Source organism: Varroa jacobsoni, unplaced genomic scaffold, assembly GCF_002532875.2.
Source record: "Varroa jacobsoni isolate VJ856 unplaced genomic scaffold, vjacob_1.0 scaffold_1410, whole genome shotgun sequence".
NCBI lineage: Eukaryota > Metazoa > Arthropoda > Arachnida > Mesostigmata > Varroidae > Varroa > Varroa jacobsoni.
The window spans coordinates 101761-119838 of record NW_019214312.1 but is presented as its reverse complement, the minus strand read 5'-3'; the positions used below and the strand labels follow the sequence as shown (position 1 = coordinate 119838).

The 18078-nt window shown below is 45.7% G+C and overlaps 1 protein-coding gene across 1 annotated transcript in view; it reads right to left on the bottom strand.

Moving 5' to 3' along the window:
* LOC111269748 (homeobox protein SIX6) overlaps positions 1-17567 on the bottom strand; it is a 70820-nt gene extending 53253 nt beyond the window's left edge. Inside the window, exon 1 of the mRNA XM_022849561.1 lies at positions 16651-17567. Coding sequence (XP_022705296.1) covers positions 16651-17558 — 908 coding nt within the window. The 5' untranslated portion in view covers positions 17559-17567. The remainder of the gene's footprint in view (positions 1-16650) is intronic.
* Positions 17568-18078: the final 511 nt, after the last annotated feature.

Here is an 18078-nt window from a genome sequence, read left to right as displayed (position 1 = left end):
CAAAGGCACTGACGAACTTCTGCTTTCTAGAGAATATAATTGGCTATAAGAACTCGACGCAGACGTTGACTGTGGCGTGCCATGATAAATTCATGCATACGTGTAATAATAGTAAATGACGAGACTGCCGTTGTCAGTCTGCACGTTTTCTGAGCCGCTGCTTACTACTCAACACCTTTCTATCTCGGTGTTCTCTGACGTAATGTTCGACGGTATCGAATTGTGTCAATATGATATAGTTACGCCTGTAAACGGTTAACGCCAATAAATTTTTGTCGGATCTTCTCTGCCCGCTAAGAGTGATTCGATGGGCCAAGCTTCTGAGACGTAAACAAACAAAAATAGCACGGCTTGTTGCGCGCATATGTGCTAGCTTTCGTCATACTGACGCTATCGAAATTCATCATGCTCTATTAGCAATTCAGGAAATCAGGAACAAGGAATATATAGTGAAATCCGCCTGTAGAAAATGCGTTTTTTTCCACTTAATTCTTTTTCGGATTAATAAATGGCACTCAAATGAACAGCTAGCGAAGAAAAAACCCAACAACAGATATCCAAAAAAAAAAGGTAATAACCACGAAGCCATAAAACCATACATAATATTGCTGGTCGTAGGTTACGGTATCTGCTTGGTCCTAAATGCATACGACTAAAAATGTACCCCTCCCAAAGTTCACGGATAACCTAGTCAACAATGTTTCGTGTGTCAACGGCATTGCTAGTCTGCTTGCTGCAGACACTTGGAACGTCATGCAAGCCCTAGGCACCGACCCATCCCACCCTCGACGAAACCGATAAAATTAAAATGTTTGCCAAGAATAAAAGCTCCTTCACAAACGACATGAGCAATGACCCAGCGACGACCGGACCCCAAGACGCTGGTCGCATCATTCGAAGAAAACACGTTTTGACCGCTTTTCCAATTTCAAAATATGATGTTTATGTATATATACCGGCATGAGATAGATTAAGTGGGTAAATGGATGGTTACTGCGAATAAATGAACGTATTCAAGATATTTCAAGAGATAAACATGGTATTACTAATGCAGATGGAAGGTAATGTTCTTTTCGTATACGATTGCGGCGTAGTACTCGTGCGTGCGTCTTATTTACATGGCCTAGTTCTTCACTCATTTGTTTTTTTCTTTAGTGCTGAAGAGTAAAGTGAATTAGCACGCAGAGCCTGGATCAAAACATTCAGGCTCTGCGTGCTATATGCTGATCTTGATCTTAATCGTTCACCGCAATCATTTCTATGCACGTGAACTCTGAGGTCGATCAGTAAATTCTTAGTTTTTGTTTGTCTATAAACAAATTCCAAGTTATATCATATAGCGTTGAAAGTTGTTACTGCACGTGAAAATATTAACAGTTCGTAATACAATAAACACAAATCACCGGGTGTTACTACTAGAATCTTCTCCGACAAGCGTATGTCATACAAACGTAAATATAAGTAATAGCAGCGTACGAATGATGACAGAGCCCGGCACGTTACGCCGACGACAGCAGTAAAATCGGCATAAAATAAAGAGCCACAATGTGGGTATCGTACGCAGTGGTCGACTGAGTGTAAATACGTAAACGTCGTCGTACAGCTGCCGTAGCTGCAGCAAAAAAAAAGCCGGATCAAGTCCCAAATGCCGAAACAAATACCTTAGACTGTACACAGCAACGCATGATTGGAGGTGCTATTGCGGTGATCAAACTGTTGTCTCTATGAGAGCCTGTTTCTTTTTCAACTTGTCGCCGGCCCCGATGCTGATGATCGTCCCGTCCAATGCGTTCGTACATTGTACGACGAACAGACACCGATCGCATTACGAGAAATAAAATAATGAAAAATTGCCGCCATTGATTTTTGTTCCAGTGCATCGTGCAAACGCCAAAAAGCCGAGACAGACGAAACATTCGGCAGAGATAGAAACAACATCAGTGAAGATCAGAATGAATTGGGAAAAGGCCAATCGTCTGTTTGTGGCAATGGCACGTAAATGAGCATCAACAGCGGCAGCAACGACGATTCTCCTGATGTACGCGGCTGAGGGTAACCTCGGACGAGTGCACGGTCGTAATCAAAACGACTGCCTCCTCCTCTATCAGATCCTCGGCCATTTGTAATTCTTCGAAACAGTGAAGTGGTTTCCCTCCTCCGATAGTTGTGTCTAGTCTAGTAGACCATTGGGGGCTTGCCAGACAGGCGCTACATTCAATTTTCGACAGCTCACACTTAATCAAGTACCAGTCGGTCCAGGGTATTAGAAGTAACCTAGAAGGTGAGCATCGCTGAACCGTCTACCTGCGGCATTCGTTGTAAACCAGCCGTGGTACGTGTACGAAGGTCTAAATTTTCCTATGTATATATACCATTATGACGTCCGGTTCGCGGCGGACGTGGCATCACGGCAGAAATAACAAGATTAAGTGCACGTATTTGTAGTTACGCCGCCGACGATGTCCTTTCAAAGCCTTTCATATAGCGTTGGACGCGACGGATGTAAACGGTCTGTTTGTTTCCCCCAGAGCATCTCAAACATTCGACTTTATTGACTATGGCAAAGTCTAGCGGTCAACGTTGATAAGTGGCTTATAAGTCGCTGAAAAATAGCTCGTAAGCTATAAGCCGTCATCTTCGATGCATGAAGGTGTCTACGTTCTCTGTTTTCTATGGCCTATATGAATCTGCTATCTTGTTCCTTAGAATATAGTGATACCAGCGCGAGCAACCCTGACGCTGCGCACTGCCGCTACCATCTCCGGCTGATTCAGTTTTGTTTTTTGGGGAGAAGGGGATTCCAAGGGAACTGACGCAATTTGCGGTGGTGGCTAGCCGCTGCGGTTTACGAGAGACCCGAATTGTGATTGATCGAATACAAGATGAATTTAAAGCTCTCCCGCAGCGTGCAGACCTGCAAGAATATACGGCCGAGAACCAGCCAGGCACAGTGATAGACAGAGAGAACGTCCTACTGAACAACATACGACTAGCAGCATGACCACCTTCATTGAATATAGCGTGACTTAGTCGCGCGAAACACTTTCAATGTGGTGTATTGAGCTTTTAAAAGCCCTCACTTAGATCCAGTACGCAGAAGTACGCTTTGAAGGGAGAACGATCAGTTCAGGAGGGGGCAGTAGAAGGCAGTTACCTCATGCATATATAGTACACCCGGTAGTAATAGGCCATAGAGGTACGATGTAGACAATAGTAGACTCATCTTGCATAAATGTACACTAACAATGTCTCTCGTGAGATACTTAATTCGTTAAGTGAATGCTTTCAACCCGCTAGCAAAGACAATGAACGATGCTGGAGTATTTCGCAGACGCTGTGATTCATTAATTTCAGGACGCCGATAGACAAACGAACCGTTCGGTGTTTGTTTCAAAAAAAGATACTTTGTCGCACTGGGGCAATTTGTGCGCTATTTCCATCAAGATTCTTGTTATTTGCTATCTTACATCTACATGTACATTTAGGGGCAGGACCTGTATGTTTCAGATAGAATTGCCAGACACGCCTGCAGCGTGTGTCTTGCAACAGTACGTGTATGCACAGATCATCGCACACACGACTGTACGTATGCGGATAGACGATATGACTGTATATATTATAGTGCCTATCTATCTGTTTAGTTTTAGCTGCGATGATCGGTAGCAGGTTACAATCAATAACGGTTTATTGTCAGTTTGGAATAGAATCGAGTTTGTGTGGAAGCCTACTATCATTTTCAAGATCAGCTGTGCTATTTCCTCGTGTTCCTCGCCGTATCCTACGCTTTTTTTCAATGGCGTTTGTTTAGCGGCACAATTTTCTCGGCATCTGAATATCTATATCTGTCCACTTGTCAAACAGGCGTCATCATATTAACTGTACATCTAGTCTGTATTGTCGTAGTCTTTGCGTTTCATTGATATTCCCCACACCGGCAAAGTTTTGCACACATGTATAAGTCCATATGTACGTACATATATAATTGCGTCTGAAGGGTTTTCTGAAGTCACTTTGTCGATATTTCGTTATTGTGACCTTCTTCTTCTTCTTCTTCTTTTGCGTTTGTTCGTTGAACAGTTTTTTTAAGCTTTCAAACATAGATCTGTGAGTGTTTGTGGTTCGTGTGCGTGTGTGTGTGTGTGTGTGCGTGTGTGTGTGTGTACGCAGTCGTGTGTTCCTGCCTCTGTCCGTTAATCTATCTGATCTCTACATTATACTACAATCATATTTATAAACAGGCTACAAAAACTGTGACGTAAACTGAGCGGTCAATGGAAAGCGCCAAGGACTTCATTGCCATTTTGTTGACCCCTCGAAGGCTCTCGACTTTCAGGACGCATCCAACCGCTTTCCTTCAACGCTAAACACCACGGCATCCAATGTACTTGTCGGCCGGTGAAATTCACCCTTGTCGATTCGCGTAACGTCTTTTGCGTCCGTCGACGCTGTCTTGCGTTCGACAGCCGACGATTCGTTCTGTCAGTTGCTCACGTCCATACTTTTTGCATCCTGTTTTGATACAGCAGGAAGACGCCTACCGAAACATTTGAAACTTTTGTTTACTCAGGCGGCGATAGTGGCAGTGATGATTTTGGCAATGGCGAAGCTACGTTATTCGGCGGCAGCTTTAGCATCAGTATCCGCGTGTCGTTGCTCAAGTGGTGCTGCTGTTGGTTTTGAAAGTTAGCGGCATGAACGAGAGGAACATCCGTGGCAGCGGCAACGATGGCGCCGGCGGTGCCGTTGAAAGTGAAGAGTGAGTAAGTGGCATCAGATAACTCTATTTCTGTTACTTCTGAAGTACAAGATAGTCGAAATAAATAGCCCGGCACAGCAGTTTGACAAATAGACTGATGAAGGAAATTTCGGATTAGATTTAACGGAGGCGCACTCGATGGCCCATGTTTGATGGTATTGATCTACGTACGAATTTGTACCATACGTGTTTGTATACACATATGCGTTTACGTTGTAGATCCTCCCACCTTTAAGACGACGACGATGAGGGGGCTGTCAGCAGTAAAAGCAATGGTCGACCAATGGCTCGTTTTAGATTCGATTGTATATTTTGTAATAATTATTTTAATAATTTCCATAATTTGTATTACTGGACTTACGTGTCAGCAACGCTTTCATCGCGTCGCGGTCCGGCGTTTGGCATTTAGGTTCTTTTGCTGATAGCATTATTATTGTTACATTATTGGAAACAAGCGTCGACGTAGTTATAGACGGGATGAAGTTATGAACACGCGTCCAATTAAGACAGCCATTAGAATGCAAGCAAAACGATACGTGATATCATTCTTACTGGTTAAACCGATCGTTGCTGGAGCCCCGTAATGCAGATACCGCAACAAGAACGCTCGCTTTATAGCACTGGGTATACTAGAATGACATTATCACCAGGCGCCAGTGAGTGAGTGAGTGTGCGAGCTAGCGGGCCATCATGTAAAAGAACGAGAAAGGACACGGGCGTGATTGTGAAAATGCCGATGACAGAATGAAAGTCCGTCTCGTTCGATCGTTGTCCCATTGCAGAATTAGCAATAAGGCAAGAGGCGGCAGAAAAAAGCACGCCGAGATACACAAGTACTATTGGCGTGCACAAGTGGATTGACGGCTGAACCAACGTGCAGAAGTGGCCGTCGCTGCTACTGGGAAATGGCATTGATGCCGCAAAAGTCAAAGAACAGAAAGAAGAGAGAAAAGCAAATTTGCGCCAGGAAACTGAAGGGGAATAAGATGAGGATAAAAAAAGAACGAAGGCAAATGAACGCATGAAAAAGTTTCGAAGAGCAACCAGCCGGCCAAGTGCCCGAGCGTAAGAGTTGTTACTGTCGTTGTCGATATAATATTTGAATGGTACCACTACAGCGTAATTCTGATATTTTTTCTAATGGTGCCAGCGGCAGTTGCCGTTGGGGCTGCAGAAGCTGTAGGAGCCGAAGTACTATTTTGATTATTTTAGGGCACTAAACCCATAGCAGACGCACGCAGGAAAATGTAATGCAAGAAAGACAACGTATCCCTGCCACGATGGGGAAGAGGCCATTGATTGCAACGATAGCGTCAGTAAGCCATTACTCGGAGGACGAACAGCAGCTACTTACCCCGAAGTACCTTGGCGATTTATTGCCATTGTACTTCGGGGCGATAATTGCCCTTAGCGCACCGTATCCTTTGAACGGTCGATGTTCGACCCTGTCGGACGCTGCAGATGCTTCGTCGTTGTTGTCGTCATGACGAAGGTGTCATCGTCTTCAATCTAGAAGATGCACGTCTTCCATAGGATTTTGCGAAAAGAAATTTACGAGATTCGTCTATACCAATCCGTGCATATTTACAAATGCATACTGGCTTACGGGAATACCGCAAAATGTTACATATCGCAGCGCAACGACACCAGGGCGTCTAAGGTACACAATTATAAACGAGTTGAGACACTCGACATTCCTATGGCATGCTAACCTACGCTGAGGGAAAAAAGTGAAGAAGAGATTAAACGCTGCCTCATAAGGACTATTCCCAAAAGCCGTTTATCGGCTTACGGCGTCCTGAAGTAACGTTTTATCAATCTGTACAAGAAGTATTATTTGAGAGAAGTTGAATCTGTTAGAATATATTCCTTTGAACAACAGTAACACACGACCAAATCGATTCTGTGTTCTCCTTTGCCATGCAAACGGGTATCTTTGTTACTATAATGTCATCAGAAAAGATGGTCAACAATACCAAGACAAATCTAAAGCGGATGGATTATGTTTCTGTGTGTATTCACAGCCGACTGAGCCCCTTCTAGATGGGTGAGCAATCGGAAAATTCAGAAACGACAGAAAGATCGTAAAATTACTGTTGCATTTTGTGCGTTTCTCATCCTGGCTGAGCGATGGAACGTCATCATTTTCAGCTGATGATCGAGCTCAAACGTCAACGGTAGCTCACGCGATTTGCACCTACATATTGTAGCAGATAAGCGTCCGAAAACTTCATTTCGTATTGTCAACAGAAGCTATAGAAGACTAGCAGAAGCATACTATGTACTTATTCGATCCGTCTAAGAGTTTTCCTAGTCAATAGCTGTGTCACACCCCTTCTTATTTCAGTCCTCCATATATTTCCCGTTGTTCCTTCAACACTAACTTGTCCATTGATCTATATTTAAGAAGCACAAAAATATGTCGAGGTCGATGTTGAGCTCGATTAAGTGTGCGTGCATACGGTGTCCGCTCGGTGATATATACGCCTCCAAGTAACGCATTGCCACAGGACCTCTGCTGCACGTTTTACCCACGAAGATGTGATGTGTGCTGGTTCCCACGAGTTTCAGCGCCAACGATTTTAGCAGTACCAATAAGAATGTAAGGAGTCGTCTGTCTCAAACGAGTCCTCACATCATCCCTGCTTCGGAGGCGGGAATGAATTGAAAGATTCATTGTCGGGGCAGGAATGGCCGACCACAGCTCTTAATCTGCATACGATGCGACGAGATAATACAACGTCATTTCATTTCTTCTTCTTTATTAATATTAACGCTTAAAACACGCTGAAGGCGCCACGGCTGCCGCGGTAAGTGCGCACGCGAGCCCCTATTTGTCTGAGCTCCGATAGGACCCGAAGGCTGGGTAAGAGGCTATAGGAGTAAAACTATTAACCTATGAGGTCGCCATTTTTATGCAAAATACAGGTAATAGTATTCGGCTGAAGAGCGGTTCGAAGAGATCCTTGTTGATTTCAAAGACTTGTCCAGATACTACAGGCAAGCAAATTGTACATATTACGTAGGCGTAAATAGAGTAAATCACCATAATTGATCCCATCCGTAAACGAAATTTATCGGCGCGTTTTTTTCGACATGGATACGCATTGTGACACTATGGCTCCACGTTTGAACGCTATAGATTTTCACCTAACGGAATATCTGTATGGTAAATTGCAACGATAACAGCAGTGTCGAGCGTCAGTTTACTATGACGAGTACCTATGCCTAACCTATGGCATGTATTTGAATACGAATTGGTGTCAGCATCCGTGGCGTCGAGCTTGCATTGAACAATGAACCAGCGCCATCCGGCTTGTCCACTTCGAACGGTGGCTGCTACTGGAAACAGGTCAGACTATTTTCTCCCCTGCGATATCACGCTGACTTGTTAGTTTTAAGAGCTTTTTGGGGTTTCCACTTGAAGATTAGGAGCCACGTTGAGCTTGATTAAATCCTCGAAACAAACTGATCGCTTATGCTATTGCCGCTCGTATACGGGTCGCTTCTGCCAATTATCCTCGAGTGATGTTGAAACTACCGAAAGCTACATAGACAGAGTCATTGTCACGACTTCTGCACCATTGCTATTGGTCCGGTGTTTTTACCATATAGCCATTGTTGTCGTAAGTAGCAAGGTTATTTTGTACTTCATACCTGGAAGGGTACTCGAATGGCAAGCACTCGTATACAGTCGATGATCGCCAATGGTCGATTCATAGACATCGTTGTAGAACATGTATACGCTATTGTATTGCCGTCTGTATAGGCAAGGCCTGACAGAAAGCACTCGAGTGCATGGAAGCGAGCTATCTGTGTATCTACCTAGCTAGCTTTTACTGTTACTGCCTGCACTGCTGCCTACGTTCCTGCACAAAAGCAACAGTGAGATAGAACGGAAGAAACTATGCTAGTCTCTTCAGAAGGAGAGAGAGCAAGTGAAGTCTGACGACTAAGTCGACTGAGCGCTGTCTGCCTCTTAACCGCCTGTTTCGTTCACTCCACTGAGTGAAGTACTTAAGTACGTGTTATTCGTTAGCCGAGAAGTAGCTCGTGGTGGTTGTAATGTAGCGGCGGCGGCGGCGGCGGCGGCGGCGGCGGCGGCGGCGGCCGCAACCGTCTTCTCCTCACAGCCGTGATCCTACCCGAAGGCAGTGCAAACAAGAGGTGCTAGAAGCTAGTGGACGGTCATCGGACTAGCAGTCGTCAAAGCAATAGTTTCAGCGTTCAATTGTCGCTGCAGACGAGTTTGCTGGGCCATAGCACTGTATCAATGTGAGTGCGTATGCTCTAATCGGTGAGGAGGAGCGTACCAGTTGTAGCGGCGTTAGTGTCTATCGTTGGCGGCGATTGTATGTATGTATGTATGTATGTAATTGAGTGGCTTGTACTCGTCTGCTAACACTGTCGTATTCCCTACACTCCCCTGTGCTATTTAAACGACATCCGGATTAGGCTGACGACGGCAGCGACGATTCGAAAGGCGGCCGCGGGAATTATTGTCTGACCGATTCAAGATTATCGACACCCGACCAGTAGTAAATGCAGCGGCGAGAAACGCGCAAATCTACCGTACTGTATCAAAGTGCGTCGCATAGGATAGCGCAGAATGTACCGCTGCACTCGTTTTAAACGGCTGTCGTTCGCCGGTTGATGAGCAGATCAAGCGGCGATGATTATCATCATCATCGCTACCTTGAAGGACGACAAAGGAGAAGGGGTGCCACAACGACCGAGGCGGGTGCATTACTGCATTATACTCTACAAAACTAGTAAACACTACTGTTAATAGTTTAGAGGATTCGACGAACACATCCACTCGGGCGCACAAATACACACGAATCCTACGATGTGCCTTAACATAGATCCTAGAAAGGTGTAGTGACTGGGTGCGCAGAAGGACGATCATCGGACAGCCTTTTGCTGCGGAACGCTACAGTCAAGCCTCTGCCCGTTTTTTGAATCCAAACCTATATAACGCTACGACAATTACTTGCTGTAAAGAAAATACTTCATGTCGCTTAGTCTTCCTAGATACGGTTTCAGTAGCAAGACGTGCGAGCGGATCATTTTAGACTACACTCTTCACGGTCAAAACAGCCTCACTCAAGATCTCACTCGTTGCTGGCCTGCCTCAGTCGCCGGTTCGGTGTTGAACTCGAGGTGTGGATTTCAGAGATCATTGTTGCTATCTGAGGTGTGAACGCGATCAGCAATATGTATTCTAGTACTGCTAGCAATAGTGTACGTGGTGGCAGCTAATGTAAATGGTGCCGTATTTATCGGCCTAAATCCCCTTCGACCGGCAAAGGATAGACGTCCCCCTTCTCTTGTTAACGATAGCCTGAACAGATACATCGGTAACACCCCAATAACCTGGAGTGTAGATGGGATCATCTCGCGGTAGAGTAAATACCCTACCGGGCCGAAAGTGATACCCTTGGCTAGCTGGTTGGGTCAAATGCATTTTCACACCGTCCATGTCGATGTGTTGCGATTAAATTGCAGTAAATACTGTGCCAGGAACAGGGGGTTTCATGCATGCTTTGCATTGTATAGTAGAACTTTACGGACAATGAAGGCCTTGAGAATCGATACGCTCATATAGCTAATTGATCGTTATTATTGCTAACGCAAAAATACAGATATCTAAAACGATCCACGATACGAACAGATCAATTTAGACTCTTGGCTTAGGCTTGTGTCTACCGTACTAGGGTAGAGTATCGTTTACTGTTTACCATACAATCCTTTCCTTGACACTCTTCAACATCACAATTAGTTCCCTGCCAGAACATGTACTAGCCTTTTGACAATCAAACATCTGGATAGTTGGCCTGTTGTCAAGCTGACCAACGAGTAGACATTAACTCGTAATTATCTTACTTGTTAAGTATCTTACTTGTGAAGGCGGCACATTGAACGATAACAATTGCAATAATAATAAGCAGGACCTTAAATGGCCGGCGAGCGCTAGGTGACCGGGGCACTGTTAAGCTCGCCAAATTTAGTGATGATAGTAATGGCTGTGATGGGCCATTGCAGACGGTCGTATATTCAGTGCACTACTGCTACGGAATGCCGTACGCGTGCTAATATTTCGATTCATCCGTGCCAGTCTCTCTGGACACCGCTGTTGAGAGGCTGCCGCGACTATCAGGAATCTCTGCTGTCCAGCGACGACAGACAGACAGTAGACAATTTGCAGTAATATCAGTAGGAGTAAAGGTAAGTAAAATAGCATCACTAACGGCGAAAATAGTAACTACGTGTACGCGTGCACACACGTGCCCAGAGAGAAAGGGACGAGTGTTGATAGGCACGGCAGTATGATGCATACACGGAGCACAGAAAAGCTAGAAACAAGCTGGCGAACCTGTTCCGTTTTAGGAAGGAAACGCGTGTGCTGACGTGCCGTCCTAGTAATGGCCGCGTTGTTTCCAGCGGCCAGGTCAGCTAATGGAACTCGTTGATGAACAGGGCAAACACCTGCTTTTTGTTAGCACACTTCTTTTTAGTAAACTGTTTTTGGAAGAAAGTTCAGCGAGTGTAACAAGACGTAATTTAACGTTTTTGATTCAAACTCGGTTGATATTTAAGAATGTGTTTCGGACCGATTGGAGGCTGTTGGTAATCTTTTAGTTTCTACAATGGGCGATATTTTCGTATTGTTCGCGTTAGTAGTGCGGGGATCTAGCCTGCTTCTTCGTTCACTGATCTGCTTTTCGCTTGCCAAACAGAACAGCCAGCTTACCGCGACAATGCAGCAGACCTGGTCTGTAAAATAATTCATGACAGCTGCGTCACGCAATGGTCTTTTTTCCGCGTAAAACTGTGACACCAACGACTGCTGGGGGGGGGGGGGGATCTAGTATGGAACTCATGGAACCGTAAAGATCTGCAACATCTAGAGCTGATCACATACACTTCATGGAATTCCTCTATTATCGCTATGTCAGATCAACGCTTAACGAACCTCTTCGAGTAGCGCTAGGCCCGAATGGCTGTGACTACCGTACTGTACCAAGATGGCGCTCACAGCCATTTTGGAATCATATTTTAATATAGTTCTAATTATCAGGCAAAATTCGTTTCCTAAATTGACTTGTCATGATAATCGGCTGAACCACAAGAGTATATGACGTGTAAGTCGAAGCGACAGTTGTCCAGTTGTGGGCTCGAGGCGAGGGATGGCGACCCATGTCAAATGGGCTAGCAAGTAAACCTCGCAGCGTCGTTGTGCGATTGAACTGATCGGTTAAATTGTATGTGTGACTGGATCACTATATAGGCAGAAATACGACTAGACATTTTCCAGGAGCTCCCGTGTCCCTTTGAGAGCTTCAACAGCTACTGTATATGAGACAGTAAGAGCATGACATAATCGTCTGAACGAATAGAATCAATGATATAGCAGCCACTGTGACGTTTGGCGTAGTCAGGTAAAATAGTTGACCTGCCTGCCTCTCTGTCTTCTAGCGATTCGTACATATAATCTGTAATGATCAACCTATGGCAGCACCAGGGATAGCTCCACGCAAAAGCGCAATTACAGACGGAGCTGTGCATATCACTCACGACCGCTAACAAAGATTTTCGTTTGCCAAGCGCCCACAACGAAGGCGTTTCCTTCATTCACCCTTCGGTTAAATATAACAAAGCTGTTACAAACACATTGAATTAAATTTGTAAGTCATCTCATGCTCATTTCTCTATTTGATGTATTTTATTTTGACCCGAAGGAGCGATGAAGACAGGTGATTGCGGTAGCTTGAGGCCGAGTGGAGCCGGACACCGCTACTGAAGGAATTGGCCGTCTTTTTAGAATATTTTGTGCTTGTGAAGTCCATATTGCAATCGATGAAAAGTTTGGCAAGGCTTTTTGTCCTGGTAGATAATTATTAACAAGTGATAGAAATCAAATCCTGTTTGGATTTTTAGTGTTTTCGCCATTTCTATCAATAGAGTTGAATATTTAGTGATAATGATAATGATATGTCGTTTTGATATAATGAGACATTCCGACATAATGGCAGAACGTATGACAGCATCAATACAAGTTTTCTGTGTTCAAGAATTTTGTAAAGAAAAACTTGTAGGTAAAAAGTGATAAGGTTTTTCATTTCTTGAAAACATCCTTGTGTTCTTGGGCTGTGTTTTTTTCCTTACGAAGGCTGTGTTCATCTGTGGCCAGTTGTGGCCGGCCGGCCGGCCGGCCGGCGTTCGCCGCTAGTTGTGAGTGCAATGGCTGACAGGTAAACAGCAGGCCTTTTGTCGGTGCCGGGTTTGGGACAAAAGCCTGTTCTTTCTTTGCTCATTCCCCTATTACTGCTGTTGCGGCTATTATACTTTGTATGACACTCACTTGACCGATCAGCGGTGTTGTCGTTCGTAAGCCAGCAAATAATTTACAGCATAGGTTGGTTAACGGCAGCACGGATTACGATGTCGGCAGTCATGATTTGTGAGCATAGACTCTAGTGGAAATCACGCCATCTTGAAATCAAACCACTCCGCCGACGTCACACGCCATAGGCCACCACAGAATAACGAGTTTAGCCAGTAGTACACACTGACTAAGTGAGCCGCTGACACTGAGTAAGCGACCGGTACGCGCTGACGCTCTTTTGTACGCATTTCTGCCCACGAAGAGTGTTCGCACTCTAACCGGCACTCGCGCAGAGCTCAGCTAGAAAAGCTAGCCCGGCCATAATACATGAATGTTAAACGAGAACTAATTGCCGACAGAAGCGCTAATAGGCACGGTAATCGCAATCATCAGGAAAAGAGCGTACGGTGTAGAATATGCCCCCAAGAATCGTTTGTTGTTAGGACCTGTTTGTCTTCAGAGATCTGTACCATTCTACCACCATCTGTACTTTGCTTAAGTCCGTAGGAGTTATTCATGGTCACTGAAGAATGTCTTTGCCAACACACACTTCCCCCTTGTACGATGTTTCTGTTAATATAATATAAACATGTTACTTTTGTTCCTTCGCACATATGCATATGTTCATGTCATAACGGCAGTAGTAACCTTTTGTATCGTCATAGGGCGGGAGATCAAGATGAAGGACACCAATTCAGCCAGCAACTGACATGAATGCGCACCTTTCGTGAGATCCGACCGAACACCCAAATCTGCCCGACCATGATTCACTGTAGACGGGCTCAGCGATGTATGATGAGTTTTTGTCATCACGACGATAACAACAATACCAGACGCAGAAGACAAATCGGAGTACCTAAACAAAAATCTGATGAAGCTTTTGATCATCATCCTTTATCGTATCGTTTGTGGCAGCGGCCGCCAGCCGTGGCCACCGTTCATATGTGTATGCCTGAAAAACACCTGAACTGCAATTGCACAGATCAGAAGTTGATCGTCGCTGTCTTCGTCATTTTTGCTGCTGTTGAATAAATGCATTCACGTGAGTATGCCTTGCTTACCAAACACTGTGTGACTAGGCGTGCCCAAACCCAGAGATGCGTCTTTTTCGAGGACGTATGCATGTGACAAATAATGACAGTGGTTACTGATCACAGGAGACGCAGGATGCTCAAATTGCTTACTGTTTGTATGTACAATTACGATCATCACCGTTGTCACAAATGTTAACCACGCCACCAAATCGTACGGTCCACCTCCACACAGTGCACCATGTGCTTGCTACGACCAGACAGGCACAGGTCGTCCGACCAACTGGTGTTCAGCCCGGATCCCCCGTTGAACGAGGAGGTGGGGTCGAGGTGAGCGTCGTGTAACAAGTATCGATAGCACCTCAAGTTCTACCGTTGAAAAAGAACGACAAATAACCACCTTAGAACCGCACGACGAGATCACCTTATGATTGTTTGAAGCAGAATCTAGTAGAACGGATGATAATAGGACAAGCAAATCACACCGGATCGAGAACTGATGAAGAAAAAAAGGCGTGAAAAACTCGACCCGTCCTATTATTCGTGCTGCCACTGAGGTACCTCGCCGCTGCCATCGACAGACGGCTATGTATAACTGTCCGAATGTGCTAACCTACGATTGTACCTGTGTGAGTGCTTTTCGTCAATATTCATAGATTTGCTATCTAGGTTTCCCGATTATTCTTTGGGCATCTTACTAGCTTGCTGATGGAGCACGGACTTTTTGCTCAGCGGTTTATTTAGCTTGTGTCGTTAACCGCGAGCCTTCAGACATGTTTGAAATTCTGGCGAATCTGGCCACCTAGTCAGCAGCCCCGTTCCTCCTGTATCAGAATGCAACAATAGCGACAATGTTTGCCTTTCATTTTTTGAGCAGCTGTAAGATGATTACTTTATATCAGCTTAATGCCCCTTCACGAGCATGCAAACTCCAATAGCTTTTGCTGTTAGCAGTTTGATTATTAATAGGTCTGCACTATAGTTCGAATAAAGAAGATGTGAGTCCAAAGCGTAGATGCGCCTTCACTTACTGCATGTCCAGTCGAGGCCCATATATAAACGGCTGGGCAAAAAAAAACTATCTGATATTATTAAAAAATGAGTCCTTTTCTTGAACGATTTCAGCGCCGCATTTTTGACTATTTGACAAACTGACCATTGAAATCAATACTTGAAGCATATAGTAGTCCAATAGAGCTATTCTCACATTCACGTCGTGATGGTCGTTCGTGCTTTTCGTGGCTTTTTACTATCTGCTATGGACCCATATTTAATAACCACGTAAGGTTGCGAAAAAAACCCTACTCGAAGTCGCTTCGGCCTTAAAGAAACGTCTCGGTCCACAGATTCGTCAAATTTCGAAAGCTCTATCTGAGATAGGTATTTGCCATTTGTTAGTAGCCAGCCGTTGAACTCTCTGTCGCTTTGCTTGGTCGGCTGGTGTAGACTTGCGATTTTAGGCTGTACCGCCCATCAAACGGACAAAGTATGACTGGATCAAGCCTAATAAAACAGTTAAATGTATGGCCTTTACCGTCTACGTCCCTATGCTTCTGTGTTCGTAAAAGTTCAGTGAATGTTGGTACTGTCTGACATAGACTTACGGACGGTGGGGAAACTTGCGAGATAGTACTCCGCCTTTCAGAGAGCCGAGGACAAGCATGCGCTGAAGAGATGCTATCTATCTTTAGCTTTCAGATAGTACGCTGTCTGGTCGCCATATCGCTCAGGCCGAATCGCATTCGAGAGACAGGGAAACGGACAGAGAGGATATCCTGTGTGGGCCATGCTGATAGCAGACATATTGTGCAGACATTTTGTGTCGACAATGCCGACCAACCAAATCGAATAGCATTAGTAGGAAAAAAAAAGAACTTCGATCCGCGATGCATCTATACGTTATTGTACAAACATATCGTTGATTTGATATCTTTTCATCACCAGTACTAACTACAGCTGCTGCTGCTACCAGTATGGATAACCAACGAATTGGACGATGCCATTATGAATGGACGGTGGTGCTTTCAACAAAAAGGCGACGACGACCAAAAAGTCTCAAAGCGAACAAGAACAGCGATGGCGGAGGTGGATCTAAATAAAATAAGATAAGAGTCTATACGAACGGGAATAGTGAAAACATTGTCTATTGCAATAGAAATGATGATGCCGTTCTAAATCAGCCGATGCCGATTCGGTCGTTTGCTGTTGTTGGGCTTTACATACACAGGTCATCATGGTATCTTTGCCGTACCAAATCGAGCAGTCGTTATGCGGGAAGATCTATAGGGCCCAATACATGAGTTTACCTTTGTTTATAAAAGCGTTCTGTAATGAAGTTTAGATCCAGAACCTTCAATATACGATGCCACTCGTGCATGTACAGTCACATTCTGTCGTTAAACAGACAGCGGTTATCGTATCATTCTAGCCAATTGTCCATTGTGGGGAATGTATTATAAACTGTTTTTTCTTACCTGTTCTTAGCTGCGGCTGCTCGGTCTCGTTGTCTTCGGTTCTTGAACCAGTTGCCGACCTGAGTGGGGGTTAGACCAGTGGCTTGCGCCAGCTCCCGTTTCTTGCCGGGATTTGGGTACGGGTCCTGGAGGTACCATTCGCGCAAGAGGCTGCGCGTACGCTCCTTGAAGCAGTGCGTTTTCTGCTCCCCGTCCCAGATTGTGCGCGGCAGTGGGAACTTCTTGCGCACGCGGTACTTGTCCACGGGCCCCAGGGGCCTGCCGCGCAGCTTCTCTGCTTCCTGGTAATGTGCCTCTAGCCACATTGCCTGCAGCTTCGCGTGCGACGACTTGGTGAAGCGGTGGCTCTCGAGGATCGCGTACAGTTCGCGGAAATTGCCCGCATGGAAGGCAACGAGCGCTCGGGCGCGCAGGACCGCCTCGTCTCGCTGCAGTTCGGCGCAGTTCGGATGCGCGACGGGCAGCGACCAGAGGAATCGAGCTAGGCGTTCGAGATCGCCACTCTCCTCCAGCGTTTCGCACACCGCTGCCACTTGTGACACCGAGAAATTGAGCGTTGGCAGGCCAGCGGAGGCCGGGGAGCCTCGTGAGCCAGGCGAGCCGGGCGCACTCGGCGTGCCGCTTGGTACTGAGCCGGTGCTGCTTCCGCCGTTATTGCTTGCGTTGCTATTATTGTTACTGTTGTTGCTGTTGTTGTTATTGTTACTGTTAGTACTTTGCCTTAACGGCGTCTGTTGCGAAGGCGGCTGGGTTAGGCCCCCGGCTGAGCCCCCGCTAGGGGCCCCGGGGGCCGCGCTGGGCGGCGAGGCGGGCGCTAAAGGGGGCGTTGTCGTCGTCGTATGCGAGTGGGCGTTTAGGGCCGCGAGGGCCAGCTGCGCGGCGGACCCCTGTAGGGCCGCGCACATCATTGCGTTCACGTTGGCCAGGTTCACTCCGTTAACGCTCAGGCCCGGGGAAAGGCCTGCGGGCCCTAGACCTGGATGCACCCCAGGAGAGAGCACGAGCCCACCGGGTGTCAGGCCTGCCCGGGTAGGACTCCGGGGAGGTTCCATTGACACTGATGAAACCGGGAACGGGTTCGGAAGCAGTTCTTCTTGACAAACAGATGTTGTTCAGTAGTTTTAGTTAGGGTCCGCTTGAAGTCTCGTTACAGAATAATGATTGAACGAGATATGGATGGTGAAAAAGGGTTCGTTAACGATGATGATAAAATCAATTATGAAGCCTGAAGGTCTACGTAGGAGGGTAGTCCTGAGATTAGTAGTCGCACGATTTCTAGCTGGTTGTGGATACAAGTTGTCAACACACAATCGCACCTCTTACTCTCTTTTAATTTTACCCCAACAGCACTGAAAACACATAGACACTGTTTTCTGAGTACAGAAACAGAACGAAATATAAAAAAAAAAAAAAAGGTGAAGAAAAACG